Genomic DNA, 26,814 nt, shown 5'->3' on the forward strand with positions numbered 1-26,814 from the left:
CTTTGATTTGCAGTTAGATTCGGAATTCGAATCAGAATCAAAATCTTTTGGAGTCAGAATCTGAACCGAAATGATCTATTCCCACAGTCTGTTTGGTTCAAACAGAAATCGCAATGGAAATTGAAATCAGTTTGAATGGGATTTTATTCCCAAGGAAGGGTGGAGAGAATGACCATTCCCTCAAATGGGGGAATGTCATTACATTAGGAATGGGAATGGAATTTTGATTCCATCCAACCAAACAGTTGGAATTAAAATGATCATTCCCATTCTGATTCTAGACCCCTATTCCCATGAACCCAACGGGCCCTAAAATTCTTTTCGAAATTCCTAACAAGAAATAGCCTGAGGACATCATGACTATGAAACATTTTAATAAACAAACAATTACATAAGTAGATAAATTATTAGAGGATGGATTGAAAAGCTAGACCCATAATGAATTGAAAATGTGGCAGAAAAGACCAAACGACAAGACAATGAAAACCCATTTTTCTAATTTTTGCATAGGCTCCCATAGAAGATCTCCTTGGTCAATAGTGCAAATAGAACGCTCTAAAAGGGGCAAGAGGAACTCCAAAACATGGATCTTACATGGAGACAACGTGAGGATATTTTCAATACTGTTGTGCCTTTGCCTCTTTAGAAGCTAACAGGACAGCTTTCATTAAAAAGTATACTAAAGCTCTCTTATGTCAAGGAGTTGTAATTAGTAGAAAGTAGAAACGTAGAGTAGAAAATAGAAGCTAACATTACAGTTCTCACCAACTGTTAACAGGAGATCCTCCTTAAAACATGAACAGAGAATTGAGAGTTGCATTCATGGTGGCATGTCCTTAGGTGAAGCACTCCATGATTCTTTGAGCAGGAGCCATCATTTGGCTCAGTAAAGCACTAGAAATGATTCTGGCCAATTCATTCTGGATCATAACACCAAAGAAAAAAAGCGGGAAGGGGGTCCTTAACTGGGCTAGAAGTGCTGGACTGCAGCAGAATTATTTCTACTTTATTAGTGCTTTTGGGAACATTAATGGACACAACGGTTTCATAAAAAAACCTCATGGGGGCAGAAAGTTGAGTCAGATTAGTGGAGGTTCCTTTTTTCTAAGGGATTGGAATCGAAACTGCACAGAGATGTGACATGCGAGAAAGCTAGGTTGAGTGGGAGACTAGGTGCCCAACTCTTTAACTAGTTGGACCCAAACAGCATCAAATGCCCCTAGCTAAGTTTGGTGACAAACATGCTGGTCTAAGTTTGCACCAAAGTGTTTCCATATACAGAGAGAGTTGTTTGAACATGATCCAATTGAATCATCAACTGTCTTCCACTACATATTTTGCTCAAGGTAGTAAGTAGTGAAAGGTAATCGGGGCCCAATCAATTAATTTAACAGTCACTTTTAATCAATAATTCAATGTAGTTCATGAGCCTAGCTTTAGCGTAGATCATGAAACCAACAAAAGTTAGCGGTGCTTACGGTTCAGTTAACCAAGGGCTTATTTTTCAAATCAAACCGGTATTATTGGTTTTTGGAAATTCATGAACCAAAATTAATTGGTTAATTAATTGATTGGTTCGGTTTTTGATCAGTTTGGTTATTCAATTTTTTGGTTTTTTGATATTTATAATATATTAAATATATATATATATAAATATATCATATAAATACTAGAAATACATATAATATATTATATTATAAATATATATTTATATATAATGTATATATGTTTTTTTATAATATATAGATAATATAAAATGTATATAAAAATAGATATAATATATATGGAAAGCGTACATAATATACATGTGTATGTATATATGTATGTATGTAGGTTAATCAAACTGGTTGATTCAGTTAATCACAATTTTCAATTCCATTTCATCGGTTCGGTTTGATTTTTTTTGTTTATTCAGTTTTCTATGAGCATCCCTAATAAAAGCAAGACAAGCAAACTTAGAGTTGAGGTTCTATGTTACATCCATTTTTTTATGGAGAAGTAAGCGCAGAAGTAAAAAAAACAAGGTATCAATTAAATTCTCTTAAATTCCTAGCAAAAAAAATAAATAAATTCTCCATCCTGTGTCTTCACCTACTACTAAGAAATCTTCAGAAGAAAAGTTTTGAAAGCTTGCTTGGAAAAATGAATATTTATGTATCCATTGTGTTAAGATCATTCACTACTTGGGCATGCCTAGATATTCTTCCGAATTTATTGTTTTAGACCAAATGGTTAACCAAGATTAAGGATCGACTCTATTGCGCATGTATCATGTCATGCATATACAAGGCCAAGACTAGATAGAACCAAGATGTCACCAATTGAACGTTCTTGCTCATCTTTTCAATTCACATCATAGTCTATTCTTTTTCTTTGCTTCCATGAAGAACCCAATTTAATCCAAATGCTGTTGACAATTCGGATCAACCAGAATTCCTCTGGCAAAAACAGGTGGAATTGTTGTCTAGCGAGCTTCCCCAATTTAGGGTCCATTTGATTATTGGGAATAGGGATCTAGAATTAGAACCCATTCCGATTCCAATGGTTGGATGGTATCAAAATCTGATTCCCATTCATGGTGCGATGCCATTTCTCCATTTGAGAGAATAGTCATTCCTTTCCTCTTTATTGGGAATCAGAATTCATTCCAGCCAATTCTGATTCTGATTCCAATTCCAGCCAAAACTAAGCAGACAGTGGGGAATAGACTATTTTAATTCGCATTCCAAAAGATTTATAATTCCAATTCTGACTGTGAATCAAAACTCAGTCTCATTCATGCCACCACAGGCACCAACATGAAAGAACTGAGAATGGAGACTTGATTAATAATGTTGTAATTCAAAATTTAAAAATATTATAAACCATTTTTAGCTCGGAATCTTTGCATCAATACGCTTTGACCACCTATTTCAGCAGTTATCACTCTATCAGATGGCCCCTGAAGTCTCCTGTCACATGCGTAGTCCGTACTAACACCATTGTAGGAAAACGTTGAATCATGGTGTTCGGTTGCTGGCTTGCTGCAAAACTAATGCACTAACACCGTTGTAAGGCCAATGGATTGTGTATTGGGCCACTTGGCCCTTCCTGTTATCATGATTTGCGGATATCTTGGATGATATTGCATCCATATATCGGTTTGGGCGATTGATTTTCTGCCAGATTTGTCTCTGAAACACTGCTCCAATAAATCTCTCATCTAATAATCTGGAATAAAGTGCCTCAGAAATCAGAATGACCCTGTCATGCTAAAAGGGCAATAGTACAATACCAATATGGGCTAGTAATCTTGAATTCTTGATTGTTTGAACTTTGAACTGCATTCTTTTGGGATTGCTATGCCTAACATGCCCTAAGACAGTGATTTACCGGCATAATCAATCTTACACCTCCATTTTGAGGGGCTCTCCAATACCGAAACGCCCCATTATTCTGCAAGACATTGCAAAGTACACCTAGAAAAATTTTGACGATGAGATGAACAAAGCAACCTAACTTGCTTTGGGCACTCAAAACTGATCACACAGAAACGAGACGAGGCTAAAAGTGATTTGCACCAGTAATCTGCAAGGGCCAAATTCCGGAGGGCGCATCTGCTGATTAACATAAATACATCCATCTGATTAAAAAAAGGGGCATAAAACTCGATGCCCTTTTTGCATAACGAGTGAAGTTTTTTTTTTTGTAAGCAATAAATAAAGCTATGTTCATAAATCACAACAGTAACCTTGCTGTACTCTAAACACATGATTGTAATATGATATTTTTTTGGTAATGATTGTAATATGATTTGACACACCATCAGTTATGCTTGTTGCTCAGGGTCTCAGAAACAAGAATAAAGGTTACGCACTCAGGTGATGGCAAATCCATCCAACCCCAAACAGAAAAAATAAGGGAAATCAAAACACTTGAAACAAGACTATGATAACCGTACACTAACGCCACAGGGACCAGATGCTCCTCTCACAAAACCACCACATGGAATTCAGAAATCACAATGCCATTGGGGTATGGGTTGGTGCATATCTCTGAAAGGCACTCTTTGCAAACCATCAAAATCCAAGCAGGAAACTGAGACAAGGAAAAACTTGATAACTTGATACTGTTTCCAACTTCTATTACAAGGCCTTCCATTTAAGAGGTGCCTGCCATTTTTCTCCAATAGGACCCAACCAGTGAAGAGGCTATTGGGAATTAGAGAATGTTTGCTTGAAGAGGCGAGGAAGTACTTCATGGGCGTTGACATCCAAAACCTCAGGGTCCCTGAAAATAAATTAAGCTTAGAAACCTATTTCAATGAGATTGTTGAGAAATAATTATCTCTTCAACTTATACATTAAAAATCGTCCAGAACATTCACCTAGGCAACTCAGGTTATTCGAGTGTAATAGTTTATAAAGAGGAAACTCAAAGATTTTATTATCCGTTTTGATGGCACAAACTAATTACAATTGCCATATAGATAAGTCTACATTCTATAAAACCTTCTACAAGACATGAATCAAAAACCCCCCAACATGCACACGCACACACACACACACACACACAGTGAGAGTGAGAGAGAGAGAGAGAGAGAGGGAGGGAGAGACCTGCACAGTGTGAGCCCCTTTTCACTTGAACTAGGAATAAACCACAACTTCCGCAGAACAGGCGACTCAAATTGGACAAAGAAACCATCACTTTGCCCATGTCTCCACTTCCTTGAACCTTGTCCTTTCCATACCTGCAGACAGCCTTTTACCATGAGATATTGTTCTTGGCAACTCTGCCTAAAAACAATGTTGTTGTAAGCTTCCCTTTATGGAAGAACATGCATACAGATGAATTCCTACTATAGGCTACGTTTGAATGTTGACAAGGCACCAATTTCTTGCAAGTATACCTAGGTTCTCCAATGTTGACAAGGCACCAATCAAAAAAAATAAAAGAACATGCAGCATTTTAGGAAATACTGAAATGGAGAGCTCCTAAAATGGCCCAACAAGCTACCCAAAAGAGAAGCTATCAAAAAAAGAAGCTACCTAAAAGAGCAAAAAGTATAGAATGGTACAGGGAACACATATTATTCATAAAATGAAGACCATGATAAAATAATTAGCATTAATAAGAAGAGAGAAATTTCTGCTCCACTTCTACTATAAAACATGGTGTACATGCTAGCTTCTGATTCTACCAATTGTTGGCTTAAGCAAAAAAAAAAAAAAAAAAACTCAGTCCTATTAAGGTAATTGAATTTATTCTGATGTGTAGACAACATTCTAAACCTGCAAGTATAATTTTTTTCCAGGACAACAAAATGAATGGCATGACTAACATGGCCAATAAACACCTTCAAGTCCGTCTTCAAGAGAGACTAAATTTCAAATAGAACTAAGAATGGGACTTATCATCTTTTCAACACAAGCCTAACTTAATGTTACTAAATATAAGATCCAGAAAAAAACAAAAAAAAAAAAACAGAAAAGGAAAAAAGAATTTGTTACCTGTGGATAAGATATAATACTTTTAGGTGCCACTAAGCAAGCTGCTCTAGAGAAAGAATCTTCTGCATACTGCCTTAGAAATGAAAAACAGCTGCTATGTGTATGGGGTGACTCAAATGCCTGGCATGGTTGATAGGACAATTCATTAGCAATTAAAAGGAATAGAGATAGAGTTTAGCATAAAACAATTCATCTGCTGGAATAGGTTTCTACCATCTCCAAATAAAAGGGTAGGTGCAGTCACAAAATCAAATACATTACAAAATTCAAAAACAAAAAAACAAAAACACGGAGGAAATGAAGTAGGGTGGAGTTAACAAAGATATGTGATTTAATACCTTATCAATAGTGACAACTGGAGCATACTTATCAGTCTGTGTCTTTTCCTTGTCAAGAAGGAGATGAACTCTTGCATCAACTTTAGATGTCTCATGCCATGATTTTATATTAGTCTCCATGGTCTCGACAAGGAAAGAGAAGATGTCTCTCCAACATTCTTCAGTTCCATATTTTTCAGACTGCAAATTAAAAGGATACGATCAATTTCAGGCATCACAAAATGTAGGAGTAACATATTAGTCTTTATTTTCTCAAAATCAGTTGAGAACACAATAGCAATAGCTTGGCCGTTGTGAATGTGTTCAAATAAGTGAATGAGGACAAACATGTACATTCATGGACAGCAGAAACAAGTTCTGTTAAAGACACCACACCCACCAGTTCAGATTTCAAGGAATCTAAGTGTTTTCCTACATCAATGTTGGATCGGATGCTTTCCACCTCTTGAGCTCGTTTTTTTTCTCTTGCCAATTGTGCAAGCCTCTTGATTTTTCTTGAAACTTCTGTATTCTTTGGATTGTACTGCAAAGCTATTTGGAAAGCAGCAGTAGCCTAAATTACACAGATAATGAGTACCATCACCAAAGAAGACATCTGGTGAAAGCAAGAACACTGAACAAAGTGAAATAACATTTTGACTTACATCATCATATCGCTCCATAGCCTCTAGCGTGCATCCTTTCCTGAAATAGCCCTACAAGCACATCAAACCAGCCAGTTGTTTAAGGATGGAAACTCAACAACCAATATGGGCAACAGAGAACAATAATACCTTTTCCCACTGAGGATTCAATGTGATTGTGGTCTCAGCATCAGCAAGTGCTTTTGTAAGCTTGACCAAATGTAGAAATGCTGCAGCTCGATTGCTGTAAAACAGTAACAGGAAAAATGGAAAATGATAATCCACCAAGTGAGAAAAAAAAAATGCTGCAGTCATACAGATGTATGTCCAATTTCAAAAAAAAAATCACAGGGTAGTTCCTTGTACAATAGAAGGGAAAACAACACAACCCAAGAAACCTCAAAAAACAAAAATGTCACAGAACCAAGAACTAAACTGGTGTTGGAGGGTCCAAGCCCCAATAAAGGACTTCTCCCAACCCCTTCCCTCACCAAAGCATCAGCCACATAATTCGCAAATTGAGTTACCTGTCTGAACAAGATGTTCACTCTGGATGCTAATGATCTAGCCTCCCTGATGTGATGATGCACAACCTAAAGACCACCAAACACCATTCATCATCCACCCAATGACAAATGCAAGCCGTCTTCTTATAGTTTGGGTCTTTGCTCTTAAAGATTTTTTTCTTCCAAGAGAAGGGATTTTGTACTCAAGTGATTTTCTACTTCGGGTGTAGAGAGTGGCATATTATAAAGCTTAGACGTTTATCATGTAGAAAGCGTAATAAAATATTTTTCTTACTTTCAAAAAATTTAAAAAATTGTTTGCTTGTTTCCATGAAGGGGTAGAATCACTTCTCTCCCTCCTTTTTGGCCTAGATCATTTTTTGTCTAGTAACATTACTCAAATATTAACAGGAGAAAAACTAGCCATAGTGGTTTACACTCAACACAGACTTAGCTGGCAAATCAACTAGCACAGTAATTTTTTTTATGAATAACTAGCACAGTAATTTTTCAATTTTACAATGTCCCATGGCCCTGGTTCACCCCAACAGAAAGTATTATTTGACATACCAGATCATGCTAGTGAGTCAGCCATGCAATTTGCTGGCCTTGGCACCCACCTAGACAAGTAGTTCAAGTTGGCACTCAATGCATTTGCATGTCTTACCAAATACCGCAAGGCCCATGGTACTTATTTCCCAAATTTCAACCAGTTTATCACTATTCATTACTTGATAATCTCCCTCTACTTCAGAACCTGTCCAGCCATCTATTGAGTTTTTTTTTCTGAAGAGTAAATAGAGAAATTTCATTTAACAAAAGAAAGGAATACAATCCAAGAGGTAACAAGTTGGCACCTCACCATACACGGCAACTTTAAAAACTACAGCAATGAAAACTGAAAGGAATTACATCTGAATTTCAAGAACATTCCAAAAGTTTCCCCCATATCTGATTTACTGATTTTGGAAAATTCTGGGAGCACCCAAGACCAATCTGCCACTAGTTTCCTAACCACAGTCACTAGTGATTCAATATTCTTAGACTTATTTCAAATAGTCTTCTATTTCTTACATTCCAGAGGGCCCAGCAAACAGCAAAAGGAATGCAGCTCCATATTATCTTTGCTTTCCTGTTGCTTCTGAGACTTGGCCAGGCTAAGAAGAGTTCAGCTGTTGATCTTGGCTAAAAGACTCTGACTCCAAACAATGAAGTATAGAATTTCCAAATAAAGATTACAACCTTACAGGTGTAAAACAGATGGAGAACTGTCTCCATCCGAACTGCATAAAACACAGTAGTTAGCCAAGCTAAAACCTCTTCTCTTTAAGTAATCTGCAGATAATATGCCGTCCAATGCAACCAACCAAGCAAAGGCTTCCACTCTAGGAGGAACAGGATTCCCCCAGACCCCTTCCACTTGATCTGAATCCGTTTGATCATTCACCAAAGCCGGATAGAAAGACTTCACGGTAAACCTTCCATTTCTGCATTCTTTCCACCATAGCCCATCCCTCAAGGAGGTTGAAACCAATATCTTCTATAACTTTTCTAACAACTGAATGCACTCTTCTATCTCCTGGTCCAACAGAGGCCTTCTAAATTTAGGTTAGGACACCAAATTACCTGGTCACCCCTGAGTTCAAAGCATTGGTCAATCTTGACTTGATGATCAGTTAACCTGTATAACTGTGGGCACACCTCATATAACTTCCTGCTTCACACCACTCATCCTCCCAAAACCTTATTCTTGATCCATCTCCTACATTGAATCTTACTAAGGTTTTGAAGTCTTGGTTAAACTGCATTATTCCTTTCCAGACACTCACTCCATAAGAGCTTGATACCTCCTTGAATTCCCACCCAAACTTCACCAACCCATGCTTTCCAACTATAACCCTTCTCCATAGAGATTCCCTATCCTTGTCCAACCCAAACCTCCATAGCCACATACCCAATAGAGCCTTATTGAATATTCTGACTGTTCTAAATTCCCAATCGACCCTTTTCTTTTGGCCAGCATACCTTGTCCCATTTTACCAGATTCTCCCCCTACCCCTTCCCACAAAATATATATATATAGAAATAAAAAAACTCTGAAGTTTCTCAATTCTTTTCTGACACCTTTGCTGGTATCTTCAACAAGGAGAGGTAATATGCCAATAAGCTTTACAGAACACTCCTAATCAAAGTGATCTCCCCCCCCCCCGAATGAGCGGTATTTTTCTTTCCAACTCTCCAGTTTGGCATTCAAACACCGCAGCATAATGTTCCAGCTCCTCCCTCCCTACTTCCCCCCACCCCAATCAACATACTCTTGGCCAGATTGACCTTCAAACCTGTGAGCAATTCAAAATTAACCAGTAAGGCCCTTAGGTTTGACACCTGGTCCACTGAAGCATCCAGGAAAATAAGAGTGTCTTGAGTGTCATCAACATACTGGAGATGAGAAATATAAGGACCTTCTGAGCCCACTTTAAAACCTTCAATCCCACCCAACTATGCAGACTTAACCATGAGCATATTCAGCACTCCAAGAACCCCCACTTCACATGGCCATAAGCCTTCTCAATATCAATTTTACACACCAGTCCGGTCTCCCACTCCTTATTCTAGAATCAATTTATTCGCTAGCCACCAGTACCCCATCCAAAATCTGCCTTCCTTTTACAAATGTCATCTGAGCTTCTCCCACCACCTCATGGATTATACCTCTCAATCTCCTAGACATGCCTAACTTGTAAGGGATACAAATCAAGCTTATTGGCCTGAAGTCTTTAATATTCACTTCTCCATCTTTCTTTTGTATCAGTGAAATAAAGGTGGCATTAATTCTTCTGTCAAGCTCTTTCAAGTCATAAAACTCATCAATCATTTGTACAGTCTTCTTCCAAAAAAAATCCAAACAGCCTTGATAAAGTTGAAGTTAAACCCATCCGGACTTGGGGCTCTATCCCCATTTATCTTCTTCAAAGCTTCTCTTATTTCCTCAATCTTGAACTCCCCTTTCCAACCAATTTGTAGAAAAATCACTCAACTTCCTAGGCTCCAAAGGAAGTTGCAACTAACTCCACTTTTTGTGAATTTCCAACCCCTGCAGGCCCTTAGAAACTTAAAACAATGCCTCCCTTATCATCCCTTGCCACAGCCCTATGCCTGAAACACCTAAACTCTTCTGGGCTAGATTGAAGGATGCAACTATGACTTGATATGCAGTCTACCAGCTTCTCTTTTAGACTCCTACATCAATTGTCTTGTTTGTGCAATTCATGAATGAGCCATTTAGACATTTGCCAAAAGATCCTCCATCACAATGAAGTATATTGCTTGCTAATGGCATAGTACTAATTTATGAGACTAGAATGAGGCAAATGCAAAGTTGGAACTAAGGACACATAATTTAGAATAACAATTGTTTTATTGAAAACGGTAACTTTCATTCAAAAACAAAACACAAGTACAATACAGTCACCCCATATAAGTCCAATATTATGATGCACCCCAAAAATATTCTTCCCTCATTGACCCTTGTTTAGCTAATTGATGTAGGATGAGTAGGGGTCCCCTACTAAATTAGAATCTGGTGGAGGGCTTTATGAGATGGATGAGGGACTGTGGGTGGTTAAAGATGAAAATGGATGAAAAGTAGGATGCTTGCTACTTGCTTTTCTTCTTACTAAAGAAAAGTAAGAGAGGGGGGAAGAGAAAATTTTCTGGCAACAACCAGAATTCACTAAGCCAATCTTTATTTCATCAAGTCACTCTTCTTCAACTCCAATTACAATGAGTCTATTTATAGACTCAATTTACTAACTTGGATGTCCCCTTTCATACTCCAATTTGAACTAGGAAATTGACCTAAAACAACTCCTAATTGCTTTAGAACTGAGACAAATCAATAAGTAACACATAAGGACACTTAAATAAGGACTCTAACTCCTAAACAACCCTAATAATACTTTCCTAATCCCACTAAAACTACTTTAATTAAAAGACATCAAAATTACTAAAAATTGTAAACTGCAAGGTTACTAAAAATAGTAATTGTGAGAATTAAATTACTATAAATAATAAGTCCAAGAGTTATCATAAATAGCAATGAAAATATTAAAAAAACAGAACTCTATTCTTAAGATACCCACAATTAGAAAATAAAGAACTGAAAATATACCAATATCCTATAACCCAAAAATTCTGAAATTGGTTTAGGAACAAGAAAATTGGTTTGTTTCCCCATGAATTCTTTCCTTGCTTCTGCATCTGCATCATTCCCCCCCCCCCCAAGTTCAAAAAAAAAAAAACTATGCCCTTGAGTTTTGAAGCGACCAAAATTTGGATTCTTATCTTCGAAAATCACCATCTCAATATGATGAATCTTTTCTTCTTCAAGCACATGGTGAACATTATAGGAAACTTCTTCAAGCACATGATGAATCTCCAAATTTGGTTCTTGATCTACAATAAGCTTTGGTTCTAAACCTAACTGTTCTTCCCCATCAACTGTTTCTATAGTTGCAGCCTTTGCAGTAAGAACATTAAGGACAATTTCAAAGCTGAAATTGTTGCTGCATAGTAGGTGGGCAGCATAGGAACAATGATCTGAGAGTTTGCTACCAAAAAAATAGGTTTAGACACTCCATTAGATGTGTGGCATTTGAAAAACTTTCACCCATAACAATACCCTTCTCCAACTTGGCATTTAAAATGTTGAGTTTGTGATCTATTTCAGCAAATTTCTACTCAAATTTGCCATCCATTCATCCATTGCAGCAACTTTCTGCTCCAAAGAAGTGACTTTAGATGTAATAGAGCCATTTTTTTGATAAATAAGCAAGATTTCATTAATCAATAGAATAAGTCAGTTACAAGCTTCCCATGGAAAGGCGCAAGCTGTGTCCTCTCCTAACTACATGAATAATAGAGTCAATTTGATCATGGAGTTGACCCTCTTTTATCAGCAGAGTTGACCCTTCTCTTCTTCATAGCTATGATCCAAATCATCAAGTTTAGCATTGACTTCTTTCATTGTAGGGTTTATCATGATCACCTCTAGATATGACTCTGATACCTCTTGATATGGATCTAATGTCCTGGGATTTGGCTCTGATACTAAACTGATGTAGGACAGACGTGGTCGGCTTTATGGGAAGGATGAGGGACTGTGGGTTGTTAAAGATGAAGAATATGGATGAAAAAGTAAGTAGGATGCTTGCTGTCCACAAAGGAATATACAAGAAATCAGAAGAGAGAGAACTCTTGCCAGTAGGGCAAACAACAAAGAGACAGATCACTTATAAAAAGAAATGAGAGAGAGAGAGAGAGATTTCTGGCAACAACCAGAATTCACTAAACCAAGCTTCTTTCATCAAATCACTCTTCTTCAACTCCAATTACAATGAGTCTATTTATAGACTCAACTTACTAACACAGATGTCCCCTTTCATGCTCCAATTTGGACTAGGAAATTGACCCAAAACAACCCCCAGTTGCTTTAGAACAAAGACAAATCCATAAGTAACCAAGTGGCACTGTTCACACCAAGAGACTTTTCATTTCTTCTTCACAAGCAAAATTACAAAGGTGCCCTTGAATACGCACCCAAATAAAAAAATAAAAAAATAAAAAAACACAAGAGGACAAAATTCCCTCACACTCTTAACACTCCCCCTCAAGCTAAGCATAGATATTTATCATGCCTAGCTTGTTCAAATTGTTGTCGAGCTTTGATTTGGGAATACCTTTAGTAAGACAATCAGCCAACTGGTCTTCAGACCTCACATAAGGTAGACAAATCTCTCCACTGGCAACTTTTTCTCTAATGAAATGTCAATGAACCTCTATATGCTTTGTACAATCATGTTGAACAGGGTTGTGGGTTATGTTTATGAAAGCTTGATTGTCACAATATAATATCATTGGAGTATCAATTTGCACTCCCATTTCTGTCAACAAGTTCTTCAACCACAACAATTCAAAACTCCATGTGCCATAGCTTTGTACCCTGCCTCTGCACTACATCGAGCCACAATTGATTGCTTTTTACTTCTCCGAGATACAACATTACCACCCACCAATGTACAATAGCCAGAAGTAGACCGCCTATCATCAATAGAACTTGCCTAGTCAACATCAAAATAGGCCTCTACCTTCAAATAACCATGATTAGAATACAATATCCCCTTTCATGGACATCCCTTCAAATAGGCAAGTATTCTATTCACTGCTTGCATATGAAATAATTTAGGCTTGTGCATGTATTGGCTAACCACACTCACAGCATATGATATATCTGGTCTAGTCAAACACAAGTAGAGAAGGTGACCAACAAGTCTCTAATACACACCTTTGTCAGTAAGGACATCTCCATCATCAACTCCCAGCTTATGATTGGGATCAATTGGAGTTGCAGCCGGTTTACAATCCAATTTTCCTACCTCCTGAAGCAAATCAATGACATATTTCCTCTGAGAAATATAAATGCCCCTCTTTGACCTTGCTACCTCAATCCCAAGGAAATACCGGAGATTTCCAAGATCCTTAATTTCGAATTCAGTAGCAAGGAAAGACTTCAGTTCAACAATCCCAGAGATATCATCCCCTGTGATAACAATATCAATGACATACACTACCAACATAGTTATTTTTCCATTTGCTCTCCTAATAAACAGGGTATGGTCAACTTGTGATTGTGAGAAGCCAATTTTTAAGACAGCCTTCCTGAATCTGTCAAACCAAGCTCGAGGGAACTGCTTAAGGCCATAACTCCCAAGGATGTTCACTCCTAGAGGAAGTTCCATGTAAACTTCTTCCTGAATGCCTCCATTAAGGAAGGAGTTCTTAACATCCATTTGATACAAAGGCCAAGAATATTGGGCAGCAAGAGACAATGATAACTCGAATTGAATTCATCTTGGCTACTGGTGCATACGTTTCCTGGTAATCAATGCTATAAGACTGGGTGTACCCTTTTGCCACAAGTCGAGCTTTATACCTTTCAATTGAGCCATCAGCTTTATGCTTCACTGTGTAAACCCACTTGCATCGAACAGGAATTTTGCCTTCTGAAAGAGAAACAATTTCCCATGTCTGGTTTTTTTTAGTGCCTCCATTTCCTGGTTCATAGCATCCTTCCAATGAGGGAACTGCACTGCCTCAGTAACACTGTGGGGATAAAAACGGAAGCAAAAGAAGAGATATAAGCACAATAAGAGGGTGACAAAGTATCATAAGAGACATAGTTTGAGATAGGATACTTAACACATGACCATCTTGCTTTACCAATTGCAATAGGAAGGTTGAGGTTAGAATCTACAAGAGGAGGCTCAACAATAGATTCAACACAGGGATCGGAAACAGGAAGATGTTCAAAATCCAAATTACCTGAGTTCAAGAGGTCAAATTGTAATGGACATTCAATCTCTGGAGTCGCCCTCTTTGTTCATCTGACGAACCACTAATGCCAAGACCGAGGAATAGGCACAGGAAGGAGAAGACTACTACAACCACAAGAGGATGAGAAGAAGTATTAACAGTATCAGTTGCGGGAATCAGCATACAAAAGGGAGTTCGATCTTCACTAACACCCTCCCCCTAAAGAGAAGGACGAGAGACAGAGAAGAAGGGAGTAGACTAAAAAATGTGACATCTTTGGACACATACCTTTTTTCCAGAGCAAGGGTCATAACAACGATACCCCTTTTGGACTGAAGAACAACCCAAGAAGACACACTTGATAGACGTTGGATCAAATTTCAGCCTAGAAGGATTCATGTCATGGACGAAGCAAACACACCCAAAAACCTTGGGAGGAAGATGGGATATATCCTCATCAAGAAAAAGAAGCTGATTAGGAGACTGGAGATGCAAGGTCTGCAAGGGAAGTCTATTAATAAGATATACAGCTGTTTAAGCAACATCCCCCCAAAACCGAGTTGGAACATGCATATGGAATAATAAGCCTCTAGCAACTTCAATCACATGTCTGTTTTTCCTCTCCGACACCCCATTTTTTTGGGGAGTATGAGGGCAAGAACTTTAGTGAATCACTCCTTTTTCTTCAAGAAAGGTTTGTAAGTGCTTCTCAAAGTACTCCTTGGCGTTGTCAGATCTAATAATCTTAATCTTTTTCTCAAACTATGTCTCCAACATACTAAAGAAGCCTTTCACAATTGAAGGAACTTCATCTCGGCTCTTCATCAAATACAACCAAGTATACCGCGAGTAGTCATCAACAAAGAGAATGAAATATTTGTAGCCACCCACATGGAATAGAATAAGGTCCCCAAACATCAGTATGTATTAAATGAAAAGCAACATTACTTCTTTTGTTACTTGCAAAAAAGGTTGTTCTACATTGCTTTGATAGTTGACAGACTTCACATTGCAGACCAAAACTAGACAAGGACTCAAACAAACTAGGAAAGAAAAACTTCAAAGGAACCAAAAGGCACATGCCCAAGACGATGATGACACAATTTCAATTGACTTAGTTTCTCATCATGACAAGACACAGACTGACACATCAACGCTAACATTGGAGACTGATCAAGAAAATAAACTCCACCAGCTTCATGTCCACTGCCAATCATCTTCCCGTACTCAAGTCTTGAAAGACACAATGAGATGGAAAGAAGGTTATAGAGCAATTATGAGACTTTGTAAGAGAACTAATAGATAAGAGATTTTTATGCAATTATGGAACATGGAGTACAGAGTTCAAAGAAAGGCTATTGGTAAGTTTAACTTCACCCCAACCCAATATTGGGGTATGGGATCCATCGGCAATGGTAATCGTACATTTCCTTGAAAAAAGTCTATAAGTGGTAAAGTAGGAAGGCATACCAGTCATATGATCACTGGCTCCAGTGTCAATTATCCAAGAGCTAGAGGGTGGAACATGACATGCAAGTGCAGTACCTGATTTTGCAAAGCCACTAGAAGAAGCATTTGAACCAGTAGATGTAGGTAACCCACTCTTTTCAAAATGGAGTAAGATGCCTCTCACTTTTTCCATCACATCAGAGGTGTCATGAGTAGATGCTAGAGCAGGAGGATTTCCCTCAAGCATATGAGTCTGAGAATCATGACTTGTAGTAGCAACATGAGAATTTACTTTCTTTCCAGTTTTAAACTTCTCAGGTTTCATGTGGGGATTTAGTTTCTAGCATTTATCCTTGGTATGCTTCGGCTTCTTACAATATTCACAAAATACCTCTTCATGTTTACCAAAACTCTACTTAGGCTTTGTGGACACAAGAGCAGTGTTCTCACCTACGAACACTTGCATCATAGCATTCCTCCTACTCTCTTCATTTTGTACAAGAGAATATGTTGTGAAAAGTGAAAAAATATCAACACTAAGGATGTGTTGCCTAGTGAAGTCATAATCAGCATTTAGCCTAGCAAGAAAATCAAAAAGTCGAGTTTTTTCAAGGTACTTCTTGGATTTTCAACATCAACAGGATCTTTCCACTCCAAAGCCTCAAGATGATCAATTTCTTCTCAAATTGATTGTGAGGAGAAATACATGGCCACTGATTTCTCCCCCCGTCACATAATACATGCTTCTCTCCGCAACTGATAGACTCTAGCAATGTTTTTTGCTTGAGAATAAGTTGTAATTAGTCTGTCCCAAATATCTTTAGTTGTTGAAAGGAACATATAGTTACGGGTGATGTGTGGCTGCATAAAGCACACAAGCCATGACATAACCAATAGATTATCCTGCTCCCATTTGGAATAGTGTGGATCTTCAGGCTTCAACTTAGTTTCCTTACCGGTAATAAACCCGAGCTTACCTCTTCCACCAATTGTAAGCTTGGCTAATTGAGACCATTCAAGAAAATTTGTCCCATCAAGTTTTACAGTAGTAATCTGTCCTCCGGCATTGTCATTGCTTCCTGGGAGAACATAGGTAGGTACGCAAACGTCTTTGTGTGAGTCCATTGATCACAACCCCTCCAAAAAAAATTTCTCACCAGCACCAGTCTTCCAACAACAGCTGAACTCCCAAACACCTTTTCCACAAGGTTAGACACGAGTTACAACAAAAAGCCTAGGAAAAATAACTACTGGGGACAAAATATGGGAAGAAAAAAATTCCCAAAAAATGTTTTAGGGCTCTAAAAAATTCAGGACTACTTCCTACAGTCCCAGGGGTTTACCACGACTCAAACACAAAAGGTTTCAGCAGCAACCAATCCACCATACGAGCATGCAAGCCCTAAATTCCAGATCTGGATTTTTCGCCAATTTTCATCCGAAAAATCCAAAACAACTTCAAACCACCATGAAACTTATACCAAAATTCCCCTAAAATCAGGGTAAATCAGTGACCATCAAAAGACCATGAAGATGTCGCCGACTGTAAGGACTGCTGACGTCAACCGGCAGTGTGCTGATGTCAGCGGATCTATCTGTGAGTCACAACCAGCAGCAGAGTTTTCTTGATCGTCCATAGCTCTGATACCAAGTTGTAAAGTTTAGAGATGTTGAAGAGAGAAGAAAAGAAGAAGTGTCAAGATGCTTGGTGTGGCACTGTTCACACCAAGAGACTTTTCATTTCTTCTTCACAAGCAAAATTACAAAGGTGCCCTTGAATAGGTGCCCAAATATTAAAAAAAAAAAACACAAGAGGACAGAAATGACCTCACACTCTTAACAGTTTCCTAATCCCACTAGAACTACTATAAAGAATAAGTCTGAGAGTTACCATAAATAGTAATTTTAAAATAGCAATAAAAATATAAAAAACAAAACCCTATTCATAAAATACCTGCAACTAGAAAATAAAAAACTGAAAATGTACCAATATCCTATAACCCAAAAATTCTAAAATTGGCATAGGAATTGGAAAATTGGTTTGTTTCCCCATAAATTCTTCTCCTGCTTCTGCATCTGCCTGCATCACTAATCCATCAGCCAAACCATTGGCTGTCCTTCTAACCCATCTAAAACTTACATCAATTTCCCTTGCAAGACATCATATTTCTCTCATAGTTTGCCTATGGGTCCAAATTCCCAAATTTCCCACCTGCATCCATCCTATTACCATCCTTCAGTCCCCTTTCACTTCAATCTAATGGTGGCATTATTGTTTAGACAATCTCAAACCTTGTAGAGAGACCAACACTTCAGCTGTTAGCAAGTCTCCCATCCCTATAGGTCCCCTTTAGAATTTAAAAAAAAAAAAAATTAAGATAAATAGGATTGAGGAATTCAATGCAATTATCAATAAGAGTAAGAATGAAGCAATTAGGACTGGTGAACAAGACAAACCTCAATTTGACCATTTTGTACCCCAGTCTGAAGACCCATGATCAGAGACAGATTGAAATGTATATTCTCCATGGAAAACAACAGACTTTATAAAGTGGATAGTTACATCTAGAATGCTCTCTAATGTGTCTCTCGGGTGATTTCTTATTTCTTTTATGAATTTAATTATTATTCTTCAAAAAAAAAGCATCTAGAATGTGATGTAATCAGATAATACCAATTAGGTTGAAAAGAAAATTCTTTGAGATGGTTGTAAGGCCAATAGAGCACTCAACTATGAAACTAAGAAGTAGCATGCCCATAAACAGTTGCAGGAACTATCCTAAATGGATGATGTGCCATGTCAGACGTGTCCAAGTCCAACACTCCACTGATTCTTGAGGGTACTTCTACAAAACATCTCCTAGCTTATTTGGCATAAATGAACAGATAATCTACAAGATGAACCCATTTTTTGTACTAAATGTCACTTACCAATAAAGGCAACATCTTTTGTAGGTATATAATGTTAGAATTCAAAAAAAAAAAAGAATTATTTTAATAGTATATAGCTTTCCATAGACATGTCCACAAGTCCATGTTTTCTCATCTTGCCCAGTTAGACTCTTAGACAAGCATCCAATCCAACAACCATGTTTGTGTCTACGCAACACTGCCTATAAAAAGACAGTAGCAGAGACAAAGATATAGTGATGGATGAGTGGAAAGACTGGAAAGGACATAATTAGAACTGAATGCATTTGTAAGAATCTAAGATTAGCTCCAACAGCTGAGATGTAAACTAAGATTATCTAGGCATGTGCAGATAAGACAAGTGATAGTGCATAGCTTTATGCTGAAAACAGAGAGATGGTAGGCTAAAACGTTGAAGAAGTTTCAGATAAAATAGATGAAAGGAGATAGGTTTGTAGAGAAGGCTTCAGATCTCAAACATGTGTAATAATGCTGTTGGAAAGTAATGATTTAGTTAAAGGATTCAAGATAGCAGTTAGCATAATTACAGAGAGAGAGAGAATACAATAAGCTGCAGACATCTAGATGGAGGAAAAGAAGGAGGAAGGGGGAGTGCACCTCAGTGAAAAAGGGAAAAATCTTCGGTTAGGATAAATGGCGGTTTTAGAAGTTGTGCTTATATTTAAAACCAAACTGGCCAATTAGGATAACTGGTGATTTTTCAAAAGAGAATACAAGACAAGTATAAGGTTATAAGCACATCTTCATAAATCTCTTGTCCAAGCCTTCAACCACTGTAAAACCATTCTACTCTCCCTTTTTCAAAAACCAGACAACTCTCTCTAAAAAGATTTCCTTCAGTTAGATAAACATAAATCATTGGATTCCACAACAAGTGACACTCATACGAAATATTTAACTCAAGTCAATTGATTTCCCCAACAAATCAAGAACTTGTTTTTTAATTGAAGCATATTCATTGTTTTGTTTTGTTTTGTTTTTTTTCTGATAACTGGAAGCATATTCATTGTATTGTTGTTGTCAAAGCTATCTGTATGTCTACAACCCTGACAACGACAACTACCAAGGAGCAAACCTTCACTTTACTAATTAGTACCTTCAGTGGTGAGGCTAGAATTTATGGAGTTCTTTCCTGATCTGGATGTAAGACACTAGGATCCATCTCTTATTTGGCTTGGTGGAGAAGCCATGGGTTGCAGTGTGCCCATCTTCTTTTCAACTATTTGATGGTAATGCTCACCACTGCCTTTGTCAAATAAAAGAAGAAAAACATTGGTTCCATCCTTTTGGCGTTTGCTCCCCCTTTCCTTGTCTACCAAACTACCTCTAGAGTCTAGATCCCTATTTTTCTTTTTCCCGAAATAGATTGTTAATTAATACAAGTCTAGGATCCCAAGACAGTGCACATAAAACGATTCCATGGATTAATAAAATCTGAGTTAACATGAAGCTTCAATGTCCAAACAAATCAAGACCTATGGACATAAACTTCAGGGCAAATTTCCTCAGTGCAACGCCCATGTAACTCTGCACTGAAAGTCTGAAACCTGATATGCCCCTCCTAAGATGGTAAATTAGTAATAAGTTCTTGTTCTGGTGAGATACAAGGTAGTAACTCATAATTGTCACCACGTATTAGTCAGTATATGTCTTTATAATTTGTGGAATGTTACAGCCTATATCATGCTATACTATATGAAAGTGAAAATTATAGGAGTGACCTCTTAACAATGACCAAATCATCATTCGACAAATAGAACCTCCTTAAACAGGTTGACAAACATATGCAATCGAAAAGCTCCTTCTCTAAAACATTTTCAGTAACTAAACATATAAATTTAAAGAAGTGGATCTACTAATTAATACAACGATCATATTTATTTTGTTATTTGATGTAGCATGATCTGGTAGCTCCCTACTGGAGGACAGCTCGAACGTCGGGCTAGTGATGTCGCCTGGTCGAGCTGCAAAACAAGGCTGACAGAGTGTCTGGGGTGCTTTACCCAATGTGGACACTCCGATGCTTAAGTTAGCGATGTGGAGATTTGAGAGAGCTGAGAGCTTAATTGTAAGGGAATTCGAGAACTAAATCGCACGTACCCTATGAGGCTGGAGGCGAGACCTTTATATAAGCAAGTTGTCGTGGGCCTCACAATGTGTGTTCGAAATCGTCAGCCCATCTAGTCCAGAGTTAGTTTCGCACCCAAAGATGGACTCCAAGTAACTTGATAAGGCTTATCCAGGTCCATCCGAATCAAGCGGGGAAAGATACGATCTGTTGGCGTATGTCGTGATCCCGAGGAGATCGGAGACAATCGGCTTGCTTCTAGAAGGAGGTTATGTTGCACCTTGGCATGTCGGTGCATGTAGCTGAACTACCCGGGCCTCGGTCTACTGGGTTACCTGAGGTGCCTGAGGTGACTGGGATCGCTGAGGTGTCACCACATCATTTCGTCGCTCCATGTGTCATCACATCATTGGACTAGCCAAATTACCCCTCATCAATTGCCCCCCACTCCCAAGCCCGACGTGGTCAAGTCAGGGCATGAGTATCATCATGCTAAATAGATTTGGCCCAGTCTTCAGTTCAATCGTGGTTCAACCAATGGTTCAGACCTGATTGACTCAACTGGTTCCGACCTTAGGAGGCGAGGTCACGTCTCGGGCACGCACGGACGTCACATGAAGATTAAGCTCCCCGGATGTCAAAAAACACTCAACTGTTTTCACCTCAAATACGAACAATCACACCCCTAGGAATCGTGGGATCTGTTCGATCTAGACCGTTCATGCTCAGCTTAGGCGGTTATAAATAGGGCCCTTGGGGACCCATTTCTTTCGTCCCTTCTAAGCTCTCGTGCGCATTGAGGTCGTAAAGCATGATGTCATCAGTGTCTTCAATCAGAACGGCGAGGTTGGTCATTTTGTTCCTTAGGTGAGCCACCTTCCTTTGCTTTCTTTCCTTGTTCTTTTCCATTATGTCGAGTGGTAAGTCCGATGAGGAGAGAGGGCAGCCCGGTCAAGCCAAGGTGGGGTCCTCAGTCCAAGACTAACGAGACTATCATAAAGGGGCTTCGTCTTCCCGTCGGCCACCTAGGGCCAAGGTGCCAGACCACTTTGGTCCTACTGAACTGTTTGTTGAGGAGATTCATGGTCTCGCGGCTAAATATAGGATCCTTGACCACTTCGGTTACTTCCTATTGGGGCTTTCCCTTGGGAGCATGACGAGGACAAGGTTGTCGTCTTCGAGGAGGCTCTGAAGGCGGTTCTCCGGTTTCTGCTCCATCCTTTCATTCCCGAAGTCTTGAAGTATTGTAATGTCAACCTTGATCAGTTGCACCCAAACTCCATCCGCACCTTGATCGATACAATATCCCTTTGCTTCAATACCGGCCTTCCTCTAGATATTAAGACCTTTTCCAGCCTCTACCAAATAAAGCAAAACCTTACTAGCACCCCGAGCAAGATTAGTCACTACCTTACTGGCCCGAGTACAAACTTCTGCATGGCTTTCCATCTAAAGTCCCGACCTAGAAGAGTAAGTACTTCTTCCTTGAGTTGTCCAATGGGTGGTCCTTCCCGATGCATTGGAGAAAGGGGGTGAGAGACAATGGGGAAGATCTGAGCAAGCAAGTGCAGGCCAAAGTGTGGAACCTTGTAGACCACCAACTGATGCTGAGTGACTTTCTGGCTGAGGAGAAGCTGATTGAAGCCGGGTTGAGTCCTCCTGGTAGGTCATTGTCTTAGGTTCGGGTGTTCACTTTTATTACTTCGTTTTGGCTTGACTAACTCTTAGTCTTCTTGTGCATGAGACATGTCAAGCATTCTGACTATCAAATTTCTTCAGAGCATGAGGAAGAGGAAGAAGAGAAAGGTGGCCCACAAGGAAGCACCTCGAGCGTCGTCTCTTGAGCTCGTAGCGCTATGTGTTGCCGAGGCGGTCCCGGTGGTCGACCTGGTCAAAGAAGATCAAGCAAAGAAGACCTCATTGAAGACTGTGGCAGCCCAGACATCTGAGGCGCCCTCTACCACCCAAGGCCCCGACGACCGGTAGTTCGGGCACTGAGGACATTCCTAAGGGGAGGCAGACTATCATGGACTTTAGGACCACCCTAATCAAGAGCAAGGAGTCCGTCTTCCTCGAGGTCTCTGATCTTTTTGAGGTGCGCGCTGGCGAGCTCGGCGACAAGGTCATGTGCTCCTTCATGATGGTAAGTTTCCAACCTCCTCCTCGTGCTATTCTCGATCTGCATTCTATACTTAGCTCCTGCTTTCCTTTGTAGACGAACACCCTGACCTACTCCCTTGTCAAGCAATCTGAGCGGCATCTGGCGAGGGTTGAAACTACTGAGGCAGTAGCGAGTGAGTACCAGTCTCAGGTTGAACGGGTTGTGTCCTTCATCGACGAGCTAAAAGACGAGTTGGTCACTAATCGGAACCAAAACAGTGAACTAGAGATTCACGTCAAGAAGCTCAAGCAGGAGTTGTAGGAGAAGGACGCTCTCCTCACTGAACGCGAGGCACAACTCCTCAACGTGGTCCAGGCTTCCAAGGTCTGACTTGTCGAGGAATTCAAAGTTTCACCAGACTTCCTATATAAGAGGGAGGAATTCGGCACCGACGCTTTTCGTCAAGGCTCCAAACTATGCCAAATGCTAGTGAGGTCAATGTACCCCGAGCTTGATCTTTCCTCAATCAAGTCCTTGGCATGTACAAATGATATGACAGATCGGGTCGATCTGGAGCCTGACAAGAAGACGAGATCGACAAGGGAGTTGTAGTTGGAGCCAATGTGGATGTTTTCGAAGTGGATGCTACTGATGTGGTTGGTGATGGGGATGAGGAGCCCCGAGACGTCTGAATCATCTTTGCCTCTTTTCTTGGACCCCCCCCTTTATATATGTAAAGTGCCAAGCCTCCAAGCTCAACCTCAAAAAACTTTTTCTTTTTTTTTTATAACGATGTAACTATTGTTTATCATCAATGAAGTTTCCTTTTTGCACACCTCTTGTCTTTCTTCTTTAAAACTGAAACTTCACAAAAATATACTCAATATGGGATTATAACCCAAGGTACCTAGGTGCTGAAGCAACTAGGCATAGTATGGGATAATAACCTAAAGTGCCTGGGCATACCGAATTGCCGACATCCTTACTAGGTCGACACAGGGGGGCCTTTAGGCTAAGAGCGACTTGGCATCCCCTTTCAGATGTAGTTTAGCCGACGTGCTCCATAATGCAGGTCAGCTCAACCAGGTCATCGAGGCGGGTGGTCTCTTTTACACTTAGTGAAAGTTTGAGAAGTTTGTGAAGTTGCGTACGCCGAACTCTCAAGCTCAAAGGTAGTATCTCCTTAAGTTATTCACGTTCCAGGCACGGGGTATCTACTTCCCCTCAAACATCTCGAGCTCATACGTTCCTTCACCGAGTACCCTTAGTACTCTGTAGGGACCTTCCCAATTCGGTCCTACCTTATCTACACAGGGCTCAGGTACCATCACTTTCCGAAGTACTAGGTCGCTAACTCGGAAGTGGTGCCTCCTGACTTGGGCATTATAGTACCGAGCTACTCGTTGTTGGTAGGCTGCGGTCCGGATATAGGCCAAGTCCCAGACTTCTTCCACTAGGTCAAGGTTGGTCTACAGCTCGTTGTCATTGGTCTCCTCGTCGTATGCCTTAAACCGTAAGGTGGGCACTTCGATCTCGATAGGGATGACAGCCTCCCTCCCATATGTCAGACTGAAAGGGAGTCTCTCCGATCGTCGTTTTGGTGGTAGTTCGATAGGCCCAAAGAATGCTGGGCAACTCATCTACCCATAAACCCTTAGCTCGAGAAAGCCAAGCTTTAAGTCTGCAAAGGATTGCCCTATTCATTACCTTGGCCTATCTGTTTGCTTGGGGATGAGCTACCTAGATGTCTACTGGATTATTTCCAACGTACATCTCTCTCTCATTATTCTAGTAGCGCCTTGTAGGAGGATAGGTCGGACGTCGAGCTAGTGATGTCGCCTGGTCGAGCAACAAAACAAGATTGTCAGTGTCCGAGGTGCTTTACCTGGTGTGAGCACTCTAATGCTTAAGTTAGCGATGTGAAGGTTGTAAGGGAATTCTAGAGCTAAATCGCACATACCTTGTGAGGCTGGAGGGTAGACCTTTATATAGGCAAGCTGCTTTGGGCCTCACGATGCGTGTCCAAAATCGTCAACCCATCTAGTCCAGAGTTAGTTTCACACCCAAAGATGACTCCGAGTAAGTTGATAAGACTTATCCAGGTCCATCCGAATTGAGCGGGTAAAAGATAAAATCCGTTGACATATGCCATGATCCCGAGGAGATGAGAGACAACTTGCTTTCTTCCATAAGGAGGTTACGTGGCACTTCCCAAATTACCTGCAAAAAAGTTGAACGCAAACTGCATTCCAACTCCCAACAGATTTTAACAAAAGATGTTCTACCTTACAACGAAGACAAGAATAAAAGTAAAAACAACGTAATCACTGTGAACAGAGACCAAAAGGTTAATCAAACTAAGAAAATAAAAAAACATTATATCCATTTGAATCAGACCAATGTTCCACTTTCGAAACGGATTATCACCACTTACATTTGAACCAAATTGAGCTTCGACCTTTGAAATAAAAACAAGTGCGTAGAACCCAAGTTCGAAATTTGTGAAAGATAAAAGGAAATTTTCATTTCTATTAATTTACTCAATTAGATGGGATGAAGAACCTGTAGAGGGTAGCGTTCGAGGGATCCTTTTTAATAGCCTGGGTGTAAAGAGCAGCGGCTTTGAGATAGTTCCCGGCTTTGAAGAATTCGTTGCCCTGATCTTTCAGAGACAACCCACCCCGTTCTTCTCCTTCTGATTTCACTGCTTCAGCCATTCAGATGCTATGGTAGTTCTGTGACGCGTTCGTGTTGAGGAGTGAGAGCTTCAAGTAGGGAATGAAAAGAAAGCAACCCCCAACCCAACAAACCATCGTTTTAACTTCGACGGTATACCGCGCTTTTGGGTCTATCTAAGACGAGATCTTAACCGTTCGTTTTGACGGTTGGGAGTCGGGTATCATTGTATGATCGTTTGTATCAAAGGGAAAGGCTTGGGCGGGCGCACGATGCAATTGCTAGGGTGAACATGGGCCGGGCCGGTCCGGGCTTAGCACCACGCCACCAAACCAATGATAAGCGTCATAGACCGGGCCTGGGACATAAAACCCCATTACACCAAGCCTGAAGTGCTTGGGACCGGGCCGGCTCTATGCAGGTCGGGGACAAGCTTTAGGCCTATATCACTTTATAGACTAAATTTAATACATATACACAAATATAAAATATTATTATATAATGTATATTGTCATTTTATAACTCACTAACAAATATGCAATTACATTGTATGTGGCAATTTTAGTATCCTTACCAAAACCCGTTAAAAAAGGTAAATAACCAAAGCATAGTGTATTTGTGGATTTAAATTTTATATTTCCTGTTCATCGTTAATAAAAAAAATGCTTCTTAATTGTCATATTTTATTTTTTTTAATATGATAAATATCTAATATTAGAAATGTACATATTTTTTGTTGTGTTTTCTATAGCTTTTATTTATCTCTATTTTTGTGACATCATTTGTTGACCTATTTGACTTGAAAGAAAAACTATCTCATTTTTTGGCAAGTTTAAGTTTTCTATACCATTTTCATAATTAATTCTAGAAGTAACTCTTGCTTTTCATGCTTATCTTTGTTTTAATATGATATATTTAAAATATTTTAGATATATCAAAATTTTTTATAACTTTTATATGTTTTGTGATTTCAATTTCTATCTATTTAAAATTTGTTATTATTTAATTATGACATTATTGGATGATTCATTTACCCAAACAATTGGACTATTATGGTGCAAGTCATGTACGTAGGGTCAAGTTTAAGCTCAAACCAAGACCAACCCTATGCATTGGGCCTAAGGCTCAAGCACAAAGTCAAGCCTGATCTATCCACTCTAGGGCCAAACTACATTGAAATTTGATGCACTTGGGTTGGGTTGGGTTTGGACTTGCCGACTTGGTTTTGTCAACCAGCTCCACGACAAAATTGATATAAAAGT

General features: G+C 39.4%; 1 protein-coding gene across 1 annotated transcript; it reads right to left on the reverse strand.

Moving 5' to 3' along the window:
- Window positions 1-3,750: 3,750 nt before the first annotated feature.
- TPR3 (Tetratricopeptide repeat (TPR)-like superfamily protein) lies at window positions 3,751-25,701 on the reverse strand. The gene is made up of 8 exons (XM_088950282.1): window positions 25,439-25,701; window positions 6,601-6,694; window positions 6,472-6,522; window positions 6,207-6,380; window positions 5,828-6,007; window positions 5,490-5,609; window positions 4,596-4,729; window positions 3,751-4,269 (listed from the first exon to the last, which is right to left on the reverse strand). The coding sequence occupies exons 1-8, from the start codon at window positions 25,591-25,593 to the stop codon at window positions 4,191-4,193; spliced, it is 987 nt and encodes a 328-aa protein (XP_088806408.1). The 5' UTR covers window positions 25,594-25,701; the 3' UTR covers window positions 3,751-4,190.
- Between the last annotated feature and the right edge of the window lie 1,113 nt (window positions 25,702-26,814).

This window comes from Nelumbo lutea, chromosome 6 (genome assembly GCF_056320005.1).
Source record: "Nelumbo lutea isolate HS-2025 chromosome 6, American lotus-T2T, whole genome shotgun sequence".
Taxonomy (NCBI): domain Eukaryota; kingdom Viridiplantae; phylum Streptophyta; class Magnoliopsida; order Proteales; family Nelumbonaceae; genus Nelumbo; species Nelumbo lutea.